The sequence below is a fragment of the Piliocolobus tephrosceles genome, chromosome 8 (assembly GCF_002776525.5).
Source record: "Piliocolobus tephrosceles isolate RC106 chromosome 8, ASM277652v3, whole genome shotgun sequence".
NCBI lineage: Eukaryota > Metazoa > Chordata > Mammalia > Primates > Cercopithecidae > Piliocolobus > Piliocolobus tephrosceles.
In genome coordinates, this window is record NC_045441.1 from 145,163,578 (window position 1) to 145,183,904 (window position 20,327).

General features: G+C 40.0%; 1 protein-coding gene across 4 annotated transcripts in view; it reads right to left on the reverse strand.

Moving 5' to 3' along the window:
• The window catches only part of LMBR1 (limb development membrane protein 1), a 212,157-nt gene that overhangs the window by 154,609 nt on the left and 37,221 nt on the right, over window positions 1–20,327 (reverse strand). For all 4 annotated transcript variants that reach the window (XM_023225374.2, XM_023225370.2, XM_023225371.1 and 1 more), the window contains exons 2-3: window positions 8,786–8,858; window positions 5,421–5,460 (exon numbers count right to left, since the gene is read on the reverse strand). In XM_023225374.2, coding sequence (XP_023081142.1) covers window positions 5,421–5,460; window positions 8,786–8,858 — 113 coding nt within the window. The remainder of the gene's footprint in view (window positions 1–5,420; window positions 5,461–8,785; window positions 8,859–20,327) is intronic.

Below are 20,327 nucleotides of genomic sequence, written 5' to 3' on the forward strand. Positions count from 1 at the left end.
TACTTTCAGTTAGTAAACAAGGATCAGGATCCTTGGATTACGAGTCTCTCATCTCCTATTCTTAACTCCCATCATCAGGGATGTGGGATATGATGAGGTTTCTCTTCAAATAACCTGATCAATCTTTTATTCTTTAATTCATAGTATCCCCCCCTCCTTTTCCCTTTTCCATCTTTTTTTCCTTCTTGCCTTTGTTAGATGCCCAGGCACGCCACAGTACCAGGCGTTATCAGTACCAGCTCACATTCCTTTCCTTATTTGGAAAGAGGACTAACTTTCTAGCTCATTAGACACCCCTTCCCCTTTCCTCTCCACTTTCTTTTATGTGCCCACCTTATCTAAGAAAAATCAAAAGTTTAGCCAACCAGGATCAGATTGTACAACCCGACCCCAGCCAATGAGGAAAGGGTACAGGGCAGGACTTGCGTCAGGAATACAAGATCTCGTGCCCCTTTGTTCAGGTGTGCTCTCATGGCGACTGGCCAAGGAGGCACCCCTCTGCACAGAAATAAAATTGCTCTGCTAAGAATCCTTTGTTTGAGTGTTCGATTTCCTTAGGATTTTGAGTGTTGTTCCTAACAGTGATACAGTTTGGATATCTGTCCCCTCCAAATCTCATGTTGAACTGTGATCCCCAGTGTTGGGGCTGGGGCCTCACGGGAGGTACTGGATCGTAGGAGCAGACCCTACAGTAAGGAGTGAGTTCTCATTCTGTTAGTTCACAAGACGGTTGTTTAAAGGAACCTGGCATCTCCTCTTCAATCTTGATCTCCCTTCACCTCCCACCATGAGTAAACGCTTCCTGAGGCCTCACCAGAAGCCATGCAGATGGTAGTGTCATGCTTGTACCTCCTGCAGAACTGTGAGCCAAACAAATCTTTCTTTATAAACTACCCAGTTTCAAGTGTTCCTTTATAGCAACACAAAACAGACTAACACAATCAGGCTCTTTCTAAGCTTTCTACCATGGCCCCATTGCTCCTCATTGCCAGAAAATGACTGAATCTCCTGTTTCAGAGTGAAAAAAGGGGCACAATCCCTTCATACGTACCACCTGATAAAGATACCAACAGACACAATTATTCTCCTATCTGTCAACCTCCTGCTCATTTGTGCCGATCTCTACCTCTGCCGTCTCCAGGGACCTTGCTTCACCGGTTAGTCATCCTCCCTCTAGCTGCTGACCCGCCAAAAATAAATATCCTCAGGTGCTTCTGCTCTTTCAAAATGCTTCTGAAGTAGAACTCACATATCACACCTTTACTTCTTTATCCTCAACTTCTTTATTAGCCCACTGCAGTAGGACTTCTGCTCCTCACCCAGTTCTAAAGAGGCGCTCCTTATGGTCAAATCCATCAGATACTTTTTAATTGCAATCTGAATATGACCTTCTATGACATTTCAAATTGATAAGCACTACTTCCTTCTTGAAACTCTTTCCCCAACTTCTACAATATTCCCTCTTCCTCATTTTTCAATCTCAGACTCAATGTGACACTCAATTTTTTTAAACAAAAAATAAATGCTTTTTTATTTATTTGTAGTTATCAATAAAATGAAAGACCTCACATTTTTAAAACTCCACTGCAAAATACAGGTTATCATAAAAATGTATTTCATGGGTTAATATTTCAATATATATTTTTAATAAAAAAGGCTAATCATAAGCAAAACCTGCCACTTTACATCTTAAAGTTTAACAGGTTGATAATATCTAATCAGGAAGTACATGTGGAAACAAGACTTCATTATGGTTGAATTTAAATCATTCAAAATTATTCAATAAGATGGATATAGTGTTGATGACAGAGAAAGTTTCATATTTCACATTTTGCTCACACCCTCCCAAGTATCAAGAGGTCTGATTCTCTGGGCAACAGAAAAGTAACAAATTGAGTGACATTTTACATTCATCTGTGAAATGTCGGCATACCAGCCTTCAAGCTTAAGTCTTCATCTCAGCTAATCGATCAACATTTGCTGCATGAACTAGGCTTTCTAATACGTCACTCTAAACCAGTGGTTCTTAAGCAGTAGCACTATCAGGATCACCCATGGAGCTTCTGTTAAAGCCCATCTCGGAGATTCTACCTCAGGGGGTCTTTCAGGTGAGGCTCCCTCACTAGACAAGTATTTGCAGAGTGCCTGCTCCCCTGTACCAGCACTGTGCTAGGCACTTGTGAACAGTGAAGGAACACAAGCGAACATTCTTGCCCAAGGAGGGCTTATCCTGGACTGGAGAGAGTCAGGCAATACACAATAAAACATTAAATATGTAAATGCATAATATACTAAAGATAAGGGCTACAGGAAAACACAGTGAGGAGGACTGGAAATGGGGAGGAGGACACACAGGTTTCAATATTAAGTGTGGCACTTAGGGAAGGCCTCACTGAAAAGTTGAGACTTAGGGAAAAACATAAAGCAAAACAAAACTGAAGAAGGTGAGAGTGAATTCAGTGGGATATCTGACAGAAAATAATTCTAAGCAGGACGGGCGCGGTGGCTCATGCCTGTAATCCCAGCACTTCGGGAGGCCGAGGTAGGTGGATCACCTGAGGTCAGGAGTTCAAGACCAGCCTGACCAACATAATGAAACCCCATCTCTACTAAAAATATAAAAATTAGCTGGGTGTGGTGGCAGGCACCTGTAATTCCAGCTACTCGGGAGGCTGAGGCACGAGAATCGCTTGAATCCAGGAGACAGAGGTTGCAGTGAGCCGAGATCGCGCCACTGCACACTCCAGCCTAGGCAACAAGAGCGAAACTCCCTCTCAAAAAAAAAAAAGAATTCTAAGCAGACAAAACAGGTCAAAAGCCCTCAGGTGGAGGAAACATTAATTTCACACCTATTGTGCATCAAGCACCTTACCCTAGTTAGGTTTTTGTTGTTGTTTTTTTTTTTTTTTTTTTTTGGCAAATGCTATTTAATCCACACAACAGCACTCCAAAGTAGGTGGGAAGTCTGTTTTACATACACAGGAAGTGAATATTTCTCAATCTCTTCTGGACTCAAGTTAATCATGGGTCCAGAGTTTGAACCCACGTCACCCTAACTCAACAGTTCTCACTCATTCTACCACAGCAAAAGACAAAGAGATCAACAGGGGGAGGGAAGACAGACAGGGGAGACTAGGTCAGACTCCTTCTCTCAGGTGACCCTCCTCCCCATGCCCCTCCCCTAACTGTATCACCACTTTATACGAACCCACTGACCTTCAGGAAGAGGATTTCTGTATGCATCCCCAGGATATGGAAACCACCTGTGACTCGGAAAACCCAAACCCCTTGCACGTGCTCTGCCAGCTGCCCCAAGAGCAGATAAAGATAGATGCTCCTGGGCATCTACCGTAAGGAAATAGCACATCACCCTATTGTCATTCAACGTACTTTTGGGGTAAAAGACAAAGTGCTGTGTTCTTTCCTGTTTATAAATTATGGATCTACAAGTACACTGAAGTGGATGTACCACCACAGGTGGCACCAGACTGAATGGAGAGGAGAAAGGTACGTATCTCACTTGCCCTTCACACCTAGAGGGTTTCACATGGAGAGAATATCTACCTTTTACTCAGTCTCTTATTCGTTGTAGCTTTTGTGAGGTGAGTGAAGTGAATTTTTAAAGGAGCACTAATTTATACAGAGGAAAAAAATGATTCACTTAATTTTCACAGATGTTACAGGGCCAGGAATAAAACTAAAACCCCTAATTCTGTAAATTTAAAACATCAAGTTTTGGGCCTAGGTTTTAAAGCGAGAAAGTAAGAATTTTCGGCATAAAGTTACAGCTATTTTTGTTTCTTATCTAGTTTCCCTATGTCATTTAAAACAAATGACCAAATCTAGTAAATCACAATCCATTTATATTCATTTTTCAGTTATGAAACAAATCAGGCCGGGTCAAGTCATTTATTAGCTGGGAGTTATTAATTTCTTTACTGAGGTGAAATTCACATTACATAAAACTTACCATTGTAGGGTGAACAATTCAGGTGTGTGTAGTTTATTCACAATGTTGCACAATCACCTCTTTCTTTCATGTTCATCACACCAAAATAAAATCCCAAACCCATGAAGCAGCTGCTCCATGTTCTCCTCTCCCTCAGCCCCTTGCAATCATCAATCTGCTTTTATCTACTCTGGACATTTCTTACAGATGGAATTGTACACTATGTGGCCTTTTGTGTCTGGCTTCGTTCACTACTATGGTCCATCCACACTGCAGCACGTATCAGTACTTCATTTCTTTCATGGCTGAATACTATTCCATTGTATGTAGAAGCATTTATCTCTATGTATGTACAAGTATGTGAAAGCACATAGAATCTTTCTCTTCCTCTTCCCCTTCCCCTTTTCTTAATTCCTCATCCTCCTCAGCAAAGGATGCATAATCTGATACTAATTATGAAGAAAGATCAGACAAAACCAAATAACTACCTAATAATCTTCAAAAGTATCAAGGTCAGGAAAGTCAAGGAAATACTGAAGAAGTGTTTCAATCTGAAGGAGACTAAAGGACATGACACCCAAATGCAGTGTGTGATTCTGAACTGGATCCTTTCACCACAGAAAGGACATTATTGGGATAACTAGTAAGTTTGAATGGAGTATGAGTGGTACTGCTGTCTATGCTAACTTCACTATTTTGATACCTAGGTAGAATGCACTATTTATAGGAATTACACATAGAAGTATCCTGAGGAAATGAAGCATCAGATGAGCAACTTCTAAACAGTTCGAGTAAAAAAACTTTTTCTTCTACTTCCACCTTTTCTGTAAACTTGAAATTTCAAAAGAATGTTAATGTATCAATAAAAAAATCCTGGAATACAGAACTTTCCTACATAGGCACATCTGTGTAATTTCACATTTAAACAAGCAAAAACTAACAGAAAGGAATTCGCTGCTTTCATTCAGTTTGATACTTCAATAAAAGTAACAATAAAATTTATTGATACGTCAATAAAATTACAAGACCTCCCTATCATATCTTACTGGTGTACATAAGGAACCTACAAGACAGTCTGGGTCCACGTTCCTGCTCACAGCAGGCAGGTTCAGTTAACCAGAGATGTCTGCTGCCTGGTTCGAGAACATCATAGTCTTCTCAGCAGAATGTTCAGACAGCCAAGAGTCTTCTTTCTTATGACCAAGCAATTAAATTAAGGCAATTTCCTCATTTAATCTCCTGAAGATAAAATCTGTCAGCTCCCTAAATATGCCAATTTCAATAGGAGACAATCAGTGCTAAATTATACACACATATTTGCTTACACGTGCTTTCTAAAATTTATATGATAGAGCTATTGTAATGTGCTGGGTAAATATTTTCCATACTTCTGTCCAAAAATTAGAATTGGATTTTGAGAATTGATGACTTCAGAATCAGAAACAGAACAATTGAGCTTTAAAATACATACGAAATCCTGTTGACAATGGCATCTTCATCTTCCTGTTCATCTGCAAAAACATTTAAGGTATTAATATTCCTTTATCTTCTAACAAAATGCTTCATTATTAAAACTATAAACACAATATAAACAAAAGGCAATTATTGATTCAGCATAGATCCAAATTTAAATCTCATTAAATCAAGCAGTATGGTATACAAAGAATGGGATGTTTTGATTAACAAAATCCTGATTAATAAAACCACCATATGTAAATTAAAATTTGCTCAAGAAAATAAAACTTAGTAGAACCTTATGACCACTACAAAGTAAATTGTTATACAATGTTAAGTGAAACTGCTAATAAATAAAATATTCTGGTTAACAGTCAAATAAAATTACTATAAAATTAAAAGTCAGAAACATAGAACTCATCTAATTTTCCATAATTTGCATTTGTCATTAATAATAGTAACAAGGAATCTCCTGGATCATCCTAAGTAACTTGGATACTACTGCCTCAGTAACTCATAATTATTGTTACAAACAGAAATTGGCTGAGCACAGTGGCTCACGCCTGTAATCCCAACACTTTGAGAAGCTGAGGTGGGCAGATCTCTTGAGCCCAGGAATTCAAGACCACCTTAAGCAACATAGGGAGACTCCATCTTTACAAAAAAAATTTTTTAAATTAACTAGGCATGGTGGCACATGCCTGTAGTCCAGGATACTCAGGAGGCTGAGGTTGGAGAATCACTTGAGCCCAGGAGGTCGAGGCTACAGTCAGCCATGATTGCCCCATTGCTCTCTGGCCTAGGGGACAGAAGGAGATCCTATCTCAAAAAAAAAAAAAATTGTGTATATGTGGGTATATATATATTTTAAAATAAAAATTATATATAATATATAATAAAAATATACATAATTATATATAAATATATCAAATATACTGAAATATATTTGAAATTATATATATATATAAAGTTTTCTTAATCTTTTTTTTTATTTATTATTTATTTATTTATTTTTATTTTTATTTTTATTTTTTTTGAGATGGAGTCTCGCTCTGTCACCCAGGCTGGAGTGTAGTGGCTGGATCTCAGCTCACTGCAAGCTCCGCCTCCCAGGTTCACGCCATTCTCCTGCCTCAGCCTCCCGAGTAGCTGGGACTACAGGCACCCGCCACCTCGCCCGGCTAGTTTTTTGTATTATTTAGTAGAGACAGGGTTTCACCGTGTTCACCAGGATGGTCTCGATCTCCTGACCTCGTGATCCACCCGTCTCGGCCTCCCAAAGTACTGGGATTACAGGCTTGAGCCACCGCGCCCAGCCCTGCTTAATCTTTTTTAAGTAGCCGATGGCCTTCACTCTGCTACTCTCCTTCTCGCTCATGTCTGTCAGCAATCTCTTTTGTCCTCCCACATAAACTTATAAGCTAAAGAGATTGCCCAGTTTTAAGAATACCACAGGCTGAGCACAGTGGCTCATGCCTGTAATCCCAGCACTTTGGGAGGCAGAGGCAGGAGGATCACGAGGGAAAGAGATTGAGACCATCCTGGCCAACATGGTGAAACCCCACCTCTACAAAAAATACAAAAATTAGCCAGTGTGGTGGCGGACACCTGTAATCCCAGCTACTCGGGAAGCTGAGGCAGGAGAATCACCTAAACCCACGAAGCGGAGGTTGCAGTGAGCTGAGATCACGCCACTGTATGCCAGCCTGGCAACAGAGCGAGACTCCGTCTCAAAACAAACAAAAATACCACAAACCCTCCTGGTCCCTCCTTCTTATATGCCTAAGGTCCTCCAAGACTCTCTGCTTAGGTCTCTGGAATTCTGAGTACCCACCTGCTTCAGTATCAAGGGTGTATTTGGGACATTCTGTTACTCCACCTCCATTCTTAATTCCAAGATTCCCAAAAGAATTTTTACAACCAAAGGGACCACAAAAGAATATAGTCACGATTAATTTTTATATACTGTTGTGCTCACATCCAATTAATCTTCAAATCTTGGCCAGGTGCAGTGGCTCACGCCTATAATCCCAGCACTTTGGGAGGCCGAGGCGGGCAGATCACCTGAGGTCAGGAGTTCGAGACCAGCCTGGACAACATATTGAAACCCTGTCTCTACTAAAAATACAAAAATTAGCTGGGCGTGGTAGTGCATGCCTGTGATCTCAGCTACTAGGGAGGCTGAGGCAGGAGAATCACTTGCACCCGGAAGGTGAAGGTTACAGTGAGCCGAGATCGCGCCACTGCACTCCAGCCTGGGCGACAGAGTGAGACTCCATCTCAAAAAAAAAAAAAAAAATCAAGTCTTAAAGAATGTGTTAATATCTCCACATTCATTTCACTTCTATTTCCAGCACACTACCAACTAGGTCCAGGGTCCTCATCACTCTCCCACCACTCCTGCATTACTCTAAAAATGATCTAATAAATCTCCAATTTTCCCACTCACCAACCTCTCATTTCACTTAGAAAGATGCAATTATATACAGTCATTCTTTCTCTCTCCCTCCTTCTGTGTCTACAGTCCATAAAACCATGCCAATGAATTTTTTTTAAATAGCTACGATACTATTTTGAATCTATATCTTCAAAAATTTTAAAGGTTATATCCATGGAGTACTTCAAGTGCAGTCACAGAGCCAAGCAACAGTACTAAAGCAATGCACTAGAACCTATTTCTCTCAAAAGTCCCACGAGTTTAAACTGATAGCATAATATGAAGAAATCATTAAGTATTCATACAGCACCTACGATTAGCCCAACATCACAAGCAGATAATCCTGTGATTTTCAGAAAACAGCTGAGATTTAACAAAAAATAGTAAGGTAATTGCTTAGGTACTTATAAAACCCTGACCTAAAAAGTCTGAATTAATGAGCACAAAGTTCATTAAAAAGAGTGAAGATACGGTAGTCCCTCTGGCTGGATAAGGATATATGTGAAAGAATAAAAGGATAATACAAGATGCTGGTAATTGGATACTAAATAGTATTATGGAGACTCTGAATATCTACTACATGCTCTAGTAGCCAGCAAAGGTATGGGGTGTGGATGAGTTAAACATTCAAAGTCAGAGCCGCTCACAAGGAACCAAATATCCTTATAAACTCTGGAATTTCCCAGACACTAAATAGCCTAGCACTATTCTTAGTTGGACATAAGAATTGTAATAAACAAGGGCTCTGGTCTAAGAGGATGACTCTAAGAGTAGTCAAATTCCCTGGGGGTTATTTTTAGGTCTCTTAGTACCAGACAACTGCTTACTTCAATCACCGGCATATTCAACGCACTATGACACTGAAGTGTACTAATATATCCCATATACCATGCCTAGACCATCTGGCATTCTAACAAAGGTTTTAACATTTCGTTTCCACTTGCCTGATTTTCTCTTGTATCTTGTGATGATGAAGTAGGAAACAACGTAGAGAATGGCAAAAAGAAGGAAACATATCTGAAACAAAACAAAGTTAATGGATCATTTACTTTTTTGCATATCTTTTTTAAATACTAGAAGATATATCTGTGATATTTACAGGAAAAAAGGATTTAAACTACTAAAAAGTTAAAATGTTGGACATTTTACTCATTAAAGTTTTAATAAAACATAGGCTGGGCGTGGTGGTTCACACCTGTAACCCCAGCACTTTGAGAGGCCAAGGCAAGTGGATCATCTGAGGTCAGGAGTTTGAGACCAGCCTGGCCAACATGGTAAAACCCTGTCTCTACTAAAAAACACCAAAAAAAAATTAGCAGGGCATGGTGGTGGGCACCTGCAATCCCAGCTACTTGAGATGCTGAGGCAGGAGAATCACTTGAACCCAGGAGGCGAAGGTTGCAATGAACCAAGATCACGCCATTGCACTCCAGCCTGCACAACAAGAGTGAGACTCCATCTCAAAAAAAAAAAAAGTTTTAATAAAATATTAATTTATATGAACTAGTCAATTAGTCCCGTTTGACACCATTTAAAAAAAAAAAAAAAAAAAAACCCAATGGAGACTTTTCTTTCCATGACTTGATCTTGATCAAATGTTTTTCAAAATCATGTGGAAGTGTGAAGAACCAGACCATCACCACTGACAATTCTGAAAAATAAAGTCAATTAGAAACTACTAACACTACCAAATATTAAAACATTATCAAAAGCTTTAATTCATTTAAAGAAGGTGCTAGCACCAAAACCTGACAGATACATTAAACAAATTCCACTATGTAAAAGTTTAACATACAAATGGAATCACAAATCATTGGGGGTGGGAAATAATTATTCAATAAATATACCCCCATATCAAAACAAAAGGCAGTTAAAGAAGAGACTTCTTTAAGATAGTATTAAATTCTGTATTTTTAATTTGCTTTTCTTTTTTCTGAGACAGGGTCTCACTCTGCTCAGCGAGGAGTACAGTGGCTCAATATTGGCTCACTGCAACCTCCCCCTCCCAGATTCAAGCAATTCTCCCATCTCAGCCTGCCAAGTAGCTGGGAATACAGGTGTGTGACACCATGCCTGGCTAATTTTTGTATTTGTTGGCAAAGACGGGGTTTATGCCATGTTGGCCAGGCTGGTCTCGAACTCCTGACCTCAAGTGATCTGCCTTCCTCGGCCTCCCAAAGTGCTGGGATTACAGGCGCAGGCCACTGCAACCGGCCTAATTTTGCTTTTTTAATTGACAAATAAAAGTTATACATATTTACTGTGTAAAAAATGTTTTAAAATAAGATACATTGTGGAATGGCTCAATCAAGCTAATCAGCATACTCATTACCTCAAATATTTATAATTTTTTGTGATGAGAACACTTAAAATCTACTTAGTGATTTTCAAAATACAATACATCGTTATTTATTATAGTCTTCATGTTATACAATAGATTTAAACTTATTCCTCCTACCTAACTGAAATTTTGTACCCTTTGACCAACATCTCCCCAAGCCCCCAACCCCTAGTCCCTGACAACCATCATTCTACTCACTGTTTCCAAAAGTTCAACATTTTTAAATTTCACATATAAGTGAGATCATGCAGTATTTGTCCTTCTGTGTCTGCCTTATTTTACTTAACATAATGTCTTCCAGGTTCATCCATGTTGCTGCAAATGACAAGATTCTTTCTTTTTTACAGCTGAATAGTATTCCCTTGAATACACTACATTTTCTTGATCCACTCATCTGCTGGCAGACACTTAAGGTGATTCAACAACTTCACTATTGTATAGTGCTGTCATGAACATGAGAGGGCAAGTATCTCTTCAACACACTGGTTTCATTTCTTTTGGAAATATACCCAGGAGAAGTACTGCTGGGTCATATGGCAGTTCTATTTTTTATTTTTTGAGGAACCTCCACACTGTTTTTTATAATGGCCATACTAATTTACATTCCCACCAACAACGTACAAGGGTTCCCTTCTCGCCACATCGTCATCGACCCTTGTTATCTTTTGTGTTTTTGATTATAGCCACTCTAACGATGTGAGGCGATTAGCTCATGGTGGTTTTGATTTGTAAGTCCCTGATGATTAGTGACGTTGAGCACATTTTCATATACCTGTTGGCCATCTGTGTGTCTTCTTTTGGGAAATATCTATTCCAGTCCTTTGCCTTTTTTTTTTTTTTTGATGGAGTTTTACTCTTGTTGTTCAGGCTGGAGTGCAATGGTGCGATCTTGGCTCACCGCAACCTTCACCTCCAGGTTCAAGTGATTCTTCTGCCTCAGCCTCCCAAGTAGCTGTGATTACAGGCTCGCACCACCACGCCTGGCTAATTTTGTATTTTTAGTAGAGATGGGGTTTCACCAGGCTGGTCTCGAACTCCTGACCACAGGTGATCTGCCTGCACCAGCCTCCTAAAGTGCTGGGATTACAGGCATGAGCCACGGTGTCCGGCCGCCCATTTTTTAATCAGGTTAATTGTTTAATTTCAATTGAATTTCTATCAGATCTGGGGAATGACAGACTGAAAAAAAGGATGGGTCAAGCAACAGGAGATCTCGTTACAGTCAAAGACCAAGTGTGCTAGAAATAAAGGTTTGCCACAGCTTGTTGTGGAACATGGAAAAAAAACCTGAAGACTCTCAAAAGAAACCCCTCTGAGTGATGATAAAGTCTACAGAATATCCACGCATGGATTTCTGAAGAAGTACTGGTGGCCATATGACTGAGAACAACTTTGGACCAGGATAGTAGACATTCCCTGCATATCATCATGCCGGAATGACAAACTGAGAATGAAGAAGACTACTAGCTGTGTGCCAAAGCTCTCTGAATACATAAGGGAGAGGAATACTGACAATAGAGACAATACTGACAGCAACCAAAAGGACCAACAGGCATCAAAGATCCCCTGAAGCTAGAAGCCAATGACCTGTTGGGAAAACTGGCTAGACAAGAAAATGTTAACAGCATCGCTATCTTCTCCCAAAATTATCTGGAGTGTAGAAGATGGGCCAAGAGGAAAACCAGTTCTTGATGAAGAAATGTAAATGGAGGGGTTCTTCTAAGAAGTTGAGAATAAGGAGGAAATTTTTACAATGGAATGGAAGTCTGAGTAAGGCTAAAAGAGCAATGGAAAGAAGACAGAAACACTGAATTATGAGGTTAAAGTCAGAGAGATTAGATGACTAAGGGAATTAAAATGTAGGACAGAGGCTGATTTAAATTCGTTCACTCAACAATTATTTACTGTGGCCTTGCTGTATACCAGGGATTCTTCTAGGAACTGGGACATAGCAGTGAGCAAAGTCATAGCCCTCATGGAGTTTACAGTACACTGCTAGAAAAAGACAATAAATACATATAAAGTGTGTCAGATGACAATTATGCAACTTTAGAGGAACAGGAAGTGCCAGCAGGGGTGGGGACATGTCTCACTAATAAGGTGACATCTGAGGAAAGAGTTGTGGGACAAGAGGGGCCAAGACATGCAGAAATCTGGAGGAAGGGGAGGATTTGAGGCAGAGAGAACAGTAGTGCCAAGGATCAGAGGCAAGAGGGGCCAAGACATGCAGAAATCTGGAGGAAGGGGAGGGTTTGAGGCAGACAGAACAGTAGTGCCAAGGATCAGAGGCAATAATGGCTCCATTGTGCTCAAAAAATGCAGGGGCAGAAGTGAGAGACAAGGTCAGAGAATAATGGGAGCCCACTATTCGGGTCACGCAGACCCAGGTACTGTGTCGGTTTTTACCCTGAGCAAGGTAGAATTCCATTGTAGGATTCCGAGTAGAGGGTGATAGGATCTGACACAGTGCAAAAGGCTCACTATAAGTGCTACACAGAAAATAAACTGGAAAAGGGCCAGGACAGAGGCAATGAGAGCAGACAACAGAGAACTGCAGGAAGCCGAGAGCAGCCGCTCGGACCTGTGCAAGGAGGTGCTCAGAAGAGATGGAGTTCTGGGTATGTTTTGAAAGCAGATATGATAAGATTTGCTAGAATAAATATAAGATTCTTTGCCTGAGAAACTGGAAAGACAGAGTTGCCATTTCAGGATTCAGGAAAGATTACAAGAGGAGTAGTTTTGAGGGAAATGTATGTATAGCTGACACTGTTGAATCTGACATACATATAATTCACTCAGGTCAAGAGGTTGGATGGGCAGCTGGATAAAAATCTGTATCATTCAGAAGAAAGGGCCAGGCCATAAATTTTTTAAAACCTTAGAATCATCAGCAGATGATATTTTAAGTCCTGAGACTAGATAAGATTTCCATCCCAGGGAGTAAGTATAGCCAGAGAAGAGAAGTCTGAGAATAGAGACCTAGAGCTCTCAAATATTTAGAATCAGCTTGACAGAAGGACTCACAAACGCTGACTGAGAAGCAGCAGTCGGCGAGGGAGGAGGCAAACCAAGAGACTAGATGGCTTGAAAGCCACATGAAGAAAGTTTATTTAGGAAAATGGAATTATCAACAGTGTCAAATGCTGCTGACAGGCCAAGAAAGATGAGGACTGAGAATTGACAGCTGGATTTAGCACCATGGAGGTCACTGGCGACCTTGACAAGAGTTGATATTTGATCGAGTAGTGGAGGTAAAACCCTGAAGTAGATTAAGAAAGAAGAATAATTGGAAACAGAAGTGCAAGTACACAGAACTTTCCAGGAGTTTGATTATAAAGAGGAGCAAAGAAAATGTGAAGGGAATGTGAAGTCAAGGGTTTTTTTAAAAAAAGGAAAAGCATATTACAAACAATTATATGAATAATCCAGTAGAGAGAGAAATTATTGATGCAAGAGAAAAAAGAAAGAATTGCTGAAGTTACGTGCTCAAGTTGTAGGAGTGATATAAAATTTATCCGTAATAAAAAGGAGGAGAACAAGGAGGAGACAGAATATTTGAGTTCAGTTGCAGGTAGTTACGTGTGGTGAAGGCAGAAAGACATTGACTACTTTTTTGATGGCTTCTATTTCCTCAGTGCAACAGAAACAAGTTCATCAAATCAGATACATACAGAGAGTGAGGAGAGAAGGAGTATGTAAATCACATGGGAGAATAAATGGAGCAAATATAATAGAAATGAGAGGCAAGGTGAGATTAAATGGCCTTTAAAGTTCCAGGCAAGTCCAAGCTCAAACCCTCAGCAGTGCTGGCAGCCTGGTGATGCTGTAAAACATGAGAGCCAGATTCCTAGATGCTGAGGCAGATGCAGGTAGAGTCCCCAAGAAATATTAGAAGCTTGATGATTCTAACAGATATCCTAGCCTCTCCTCCCCTTTCCAGCCAAGCGCTTCAAAATAATAGCCTGTACTTGCAGACTTCTACCTTTAAACCACTCACTCCCTCTTCCAGTCACTCATCAAACTTCACACTCATCGACCAACTCAAAGTGGTCAGCAAACCTAACAGGAAAATTACACTTCATGATTTTTGCTGAGCTCTATGCAGCAACTTCTGTCAGCAGTCTTCCTCCCTCTCTGTTGTTCTCCCAGGCTCCCTCACAAGCTTCCCTTTTCCTGCCAGCCTTTAAACAATCTTCTCTATAATTTCTGGGCTGAGCACCCGTCTATTCTTATTCCACAAGCTCTTCACAGGTAACATCAACTACTCCCACGGTTTCAACATCAATCCCAAGGAAGCCCCTGACCACAGTGTGAGAAGCACTGGTTTAGGGTATTAGCAAGAGTGAGTGAAATGACTGGCTATGATACCAAAGTAGATTAGGAGAAAAATGAAACTAAGGGTAGGCTGACAGACAGGAGAAGCAAAGACCTCAATCAGCTAATGTTCATGGCAGAGAAGTAGCTGCAACAAAAGCACTTGACCAAGGAAGCTGGAAGAATAGAAGGTTTTGATCAAAGCATGTTTCTGAATTTTTTAAAAATTATGTTTAAAGGTGAAACACAATCGTTTCACAAAATCCAGGGAAGGATGGGCGCAGTGGCTCTGGTCTGTAATCCTAGCACTTTGGGAGGCCAAGGCAGTTGGATTACTTGAGGTCAGGAGTTCAACACCAGCCTGGCCAACATGGCGAAACCTGGAAACACAAAAATTAGCCAGGTATGGTGGTGCACGCCTGTAATCCCAGCTACTCAGGAGGCTGAGGCACGAGAACAGCTTGCACCTGGGAGGTGGAGGTTGCCGTGAGCCAAGATGAGGCCACTGCACTCCAGCCTGGGCGACAGAGCAAGACGCTGTCTCAAAAAAAAAAAAGAAGAAGAAGAAAAAGAAAAGATCCAGGGTGTTAGTGCAGAAGTAGAAGATAAGAAAGCATGAAAATGGAGAAAAGGAAATCAACTAACCAAAATGCATAGGATAAGACTAATGGAAAATAATTCATTTAAGAGTAGAAGTAAGGCTAATAATTTAAAAACAGATGTAAGTATTATTATTGAAATAAAAGTTACACACTAGGGCCAGGCCTCACACCAGTAATCCCAGTACTTTGGGAGGCCGAGGTGGGCGGATCACCTGAGGTCAAAAGTTCAAGACCAGCCTGACCAACATGGAGAAACCCCATCTCTACAAAAAATACAAAAATTAGCCAGGATGGTGGTACGCAACTGTAATCTCAGCTACTCAGGAGGCTGAGTCAGGAGAATCGCTTGAACCTGGGAGATGCAGGTTGCAGTGAGTCAAGATCGTGCCACTGCACTCCAGCCTGGGTGACAGAGTAAGACTCCGTCTCACAAAAAAAAAAAAAAGAAAAAAAAAAGCTACACACTATGAAAATACGAATACAACTACAACAGACCAAAGCAAACATCACAGAACTAATTAGACTGTGTTTCTAGTTTCAAAAGTAGGACGAGGAGTAGGTTCTCCTCTTAAGTTGTCTCTTTCAGACACAGAATCAGAGGGATGAGTGAAATAAAAGAAAGCTGTAATGATGCCTATTCTCCCTACGCCCAGGACGAAAGGAAATTCCTAACCAAAAAAAAAAAAGGAGAAAAACACTCCAGCTTCTCACCACTAAAAGTGAAGCACACCTGATCGGAAAAAAAAAAAAAAAAAAGGATGGGCTCTGTGCTGGCATCTTGTGGTACTGTGAAACTGTGAAGGAAATGAGCTTTGCTCCTGGTCAGGGAAGGAACAGCCATGCCCTGTTTCAGAGCTCAAAGCAAAACACCCACTGGGGTGCATGTCCTACTGCCCTAGCTAGCCCAGAAAGAAGGCAATTCAGCCCTGGAAGCGGGAGGCGGCATGGCTTTAGTCCTGATGCTGATCAAGAATGGCTAGGCACTTGAGAGGTGACCCGGTCATAAGTAACTGAATAATTCCTTTAATATACATTGTTAAAAACTAATATTCTTAAACTCGTGTGAAGTAAGACAAAGTAGGGCACTTAAGGAAGAGTGGTGTAAACCACAATGGGAAAAGAATTGTCATGAATCTTCATGTATCAAAATGCACAGCACCAAAATATCCTCAGGAAAAAAAAAAAAAAACAGGAACAGCGGCTCATGCGTATAATCCCAGCTACTCAAGAGGCTGAAGCAGGAAGATCACTTGAGACCAAAAGTGATCACTTAACGACACCAGGGGCAACCCAGAGAGACCCCGTCTCTGCAAAAATAATTTACAATTTTTAAAAAATGAGCCAGCATGAACCTGTAGTTCCAGCTACTCAGGAGGCTTAGGCAGGAGGATATCCCTCAAGCTCAGGAGTTCAAGGCTGCAGTGCACAGTTATTGCTCATGCCACTGCACTCCAGCCTGGATGACAGAGAGAGACCCCGTCTTTTAAAAATAACAACAACAACAACAAAACAAAGATGCCAAATATGCAAAGATTTAAAAACCTCTATTTTAGTTAGGAGACTTAAATTTACCATGAAAGAAAAAGTAAACTAAAACCAAATGAATGATGATAAATGTTAATTTTTTTAAGTAACAAGATGTTAGAAGGGAACTTCTTCAACTGAATAAATATCTACAAAAAAGCCTACAGCTAACATACTTATTGGTAAGACACTTGAAGCTTTCCCACTAAGATCAGGAACAAAGCAAGGATGTTCCTTCTCACCACTTTTTTTCAACATTGTACTGGGAGTCCCAGATAATGAAAAAATACAAGAAAAAGAAAAAAAAAGTATACAGATTTTGAAGGAAGGACATGATCGTCTGTGTAGAAAATCTGAACGAATGAACAAAAAAACTCCTAGAATTAATAAGCAACTATAGCAAAGTTGTGAGACACAAGGTTAATATACTAAAGTCAAACTAAAGTCAATCACTTTCCTATACACTATCAATGAACAAGTGGAATTTGAAATTAAAAATACAACACCAGGCCAGGGTAGTGGTTCACACCTATAATCCTAGCACTTTGCGAGGTCAAAGCAGGAGGACTGCTTGAGGCCAGGAATTTGAGACTAGCCTGGGCAACATAGTGAGACTCCATCTCTACAAAAAATAAAATTTTTAACAAATTAGGCAGGCCAGGCACGTGCCTGTAATCCCAGCACTTTGGAAGGCCAAGGCAGGTGGATCGCAAGGTGAGGAGATTGAGACCATCCTGGCCAACATGGTGAAACCCCGTCTCTACTAAAAATACAAAAATTAGCTGGGCATGGTGGCACATGCCTGTAATCCAAGCTACTACAGAGGCTGAGGCAGGAGAATCACTGAAAGGAGGGAGTCGGAGGTTGCAGTGAGCTGAGATCACATCACTGCACTCCCGCCTGGTGACAGAGCGAGACTCTGTCTCAAACAACAAGAAAAGTAGTCAGGCATGGTGGCATACACCTGTGGTCCCAGCTCCTCAGGATCACTTGAGCCCAGGTCAAAGCTGCAGTGAGCCATAATCATGCCACTACACTCCAGCCTGGGCAACACAGTGAGACCCTGTCTCATTAATTAAATAAATTAATGTAAATAAATACATAAATGTAAAACACCATTTACATTAGCATTCCACCAAAGCAAAATACTTAACTATAGATCTATCAAAATATGTACAGAATCTGTATGAGAAACCTACAAAACTCTGAAAGAAATCAAATAACTTAATTAGTGGAGAGATATTGCACGTTCATGGATAGAAAGACTCAATATTGTCAAGATGTCAGTTCTTCCCAACTTGATCTACACATGCAGTGTGATTACAATTACAATCCCAGCAAGTTATTTTGTAAATATCAACAAACTGATTCTAAATTTTACATGGAGAAGCAAAAGACCCAGAACAGTCAACACAATATTGAAGGAAAAAAACAAAGTCATCTATTACATAGTAGGGTGGCTATAGCTAATAACAATGTATTGATATTTCAAGACAGCTAGAAAAGAATGTCTTAAAAGTTATCACCACAAAGAAATAATAAAAGTTTGAGGTAACAGACATGCTAACTACCCCCTTTTGATCATTATACAATGTACACATACATGCACTGAAACATCACACTATACCCCATAAACATACAATTATGCATATAAACAAAATTAATTTTAAAAAGAAGAAAGAGGACTGACACTACCCAGTTTCAAAACATTATAAGGCTATACTAATCAAGACAGCATGATATTGACGAAAAAACATAGACAAATATAGATCAACAGAACAGACAGCCCAGAAATACACCCACATAAATATGGTCATCTGATCTTTGACAAAAGGAGCAAAGGCTATATAATGAAGAAAGGACCACCTTTTCAACAAATGGTGCTGAAACAACTGGACATCCACATGCATAAAAATGAATCTAGACATAGACCTTATACACTTCACAACAATTAACTCAAAATGGATGATGATTACAAACCTAAATGCAAAACACAAAACTGTAAGACTCCTAGAAGATAACAAAGGAGAAAATCTAGATGGCCTTGGGTTTGGGGATTGCTTTTTAGATACAGCACCAAAGGCATGATCCATGAAAGAAAGAATTGATAAGCTGGACTTTATTAAAACTTAAAACTTGTGCTCTGCAACAGATACTGTCAAGGGAATGAAAAGAGAATCACAGGCTGGGAGAAAATATTTGCAAAAGACTCCTCTGATAAAGGACTACTATGCAAAATATATAAAGAACTCTGAAAGTTCAACCACAAGAAAACAGTCCTGTTGAAAAATGGCCAAAGACCTTATGAATGAAGATAACGCAGATGGCAAATCAGCATACAAAAAGATACTCCACATCAACACAAAGTAAAACAACGAGACACCTGTGATGACACACCTATTAGAATGACTAAAATCCAGAATGCTAACACCACCAAATGCTGGTGAGGATGTGGAGCAACAAGAACTCTCATTAATTGCTGGTGGGAATGCAAAATGTCACAGCCACTTTGGAAGATAACTTGGCAGTTTCTTACAAAACTAAAAATACCGTATGATTCAGCAATCCCATTAGATTTGGTATTTACCCAAAAAAGTTGAAAACTATCCACACAAGAACTTGCACAGGAATGTTTATAGCAACTCTTTTCACAACTGCCAAAATTTGGAAGGAATCAAGATATCCTTCAATAGGTGAATAACTAAAATGTAGAAGATAGTTCAACACTTAAAAAAAATGCAGAAGACTGAAACGAGACCTCTTCCTTACACTATCTACAAAATCAATTCAAGATGGAGTAAAGACTTAAATGTAAAACCTAAAACTATAGAAATCTGGAAGAAAACCTAGGAAATACCATTCTGGACACAGGCCCTGACAAAGATGTCATGACAAATACACTAAAAGCAACTGCAACAAAAACAAAAATTGACAAATGGGAACCTAATTAAACTAAACAGCTTCTGTACAACTAAAGAAACTATCAACAGTAAATGACAACCTACAGAATAAGAGAAAATATTTGCAAACTATGCATCTGACAAAGGTCTAATAAAAGCAATCCCACTAAAAAGTGGGCACAGGACAGCAACAGACTTTTCAAAAGAAGACATATATGCAGCCAACAAACATATGAAAAAATGCTCAGCATTATTAATCATTAAAGAAATGCAAATCAAAATCACAATGAGATATCATCCCACACCAGAGTGGCTATTATTAGAAAGTCAAAAAATAACAGATGCTAGTGAGGCTGCAGAGAAAAGGGAATGCTTATAAACTGGCTAGTGGAAATGTCAATTAGTTCAGTCACTGTGGAAAGCAGTGTGGCAATTTCTCAAACCATTTAAAAGAGAAATACTGGCTGGGCATGGTGACTCATGCCTGTAATTCCAGCATTTTGGGAAGCCAAGGTGGGTGGATCACTTGAGGTAAGGAGTTCCAGAACAACCTGGGATCATGGTGAAACCTCATCTCTACTAAAACTACAAAAATTAGCTGGCCGTGGTGCCAGGAGCCTATGGTCCCAGCTACTACGGTAGCTGAAGTACAAGAATCACTTGAACCTGGGAGGCGGAGGTTGCAGGGAGCCAAGATCATACCATGGGACTGCAGCCTGGGTCACAAAGCAAGACTCCGCCTCAAAAAAAAAAAACAAAAGAAAAAGCAAAGAAAAGCAAAGCAAACAAAACGAAAACAGAACTA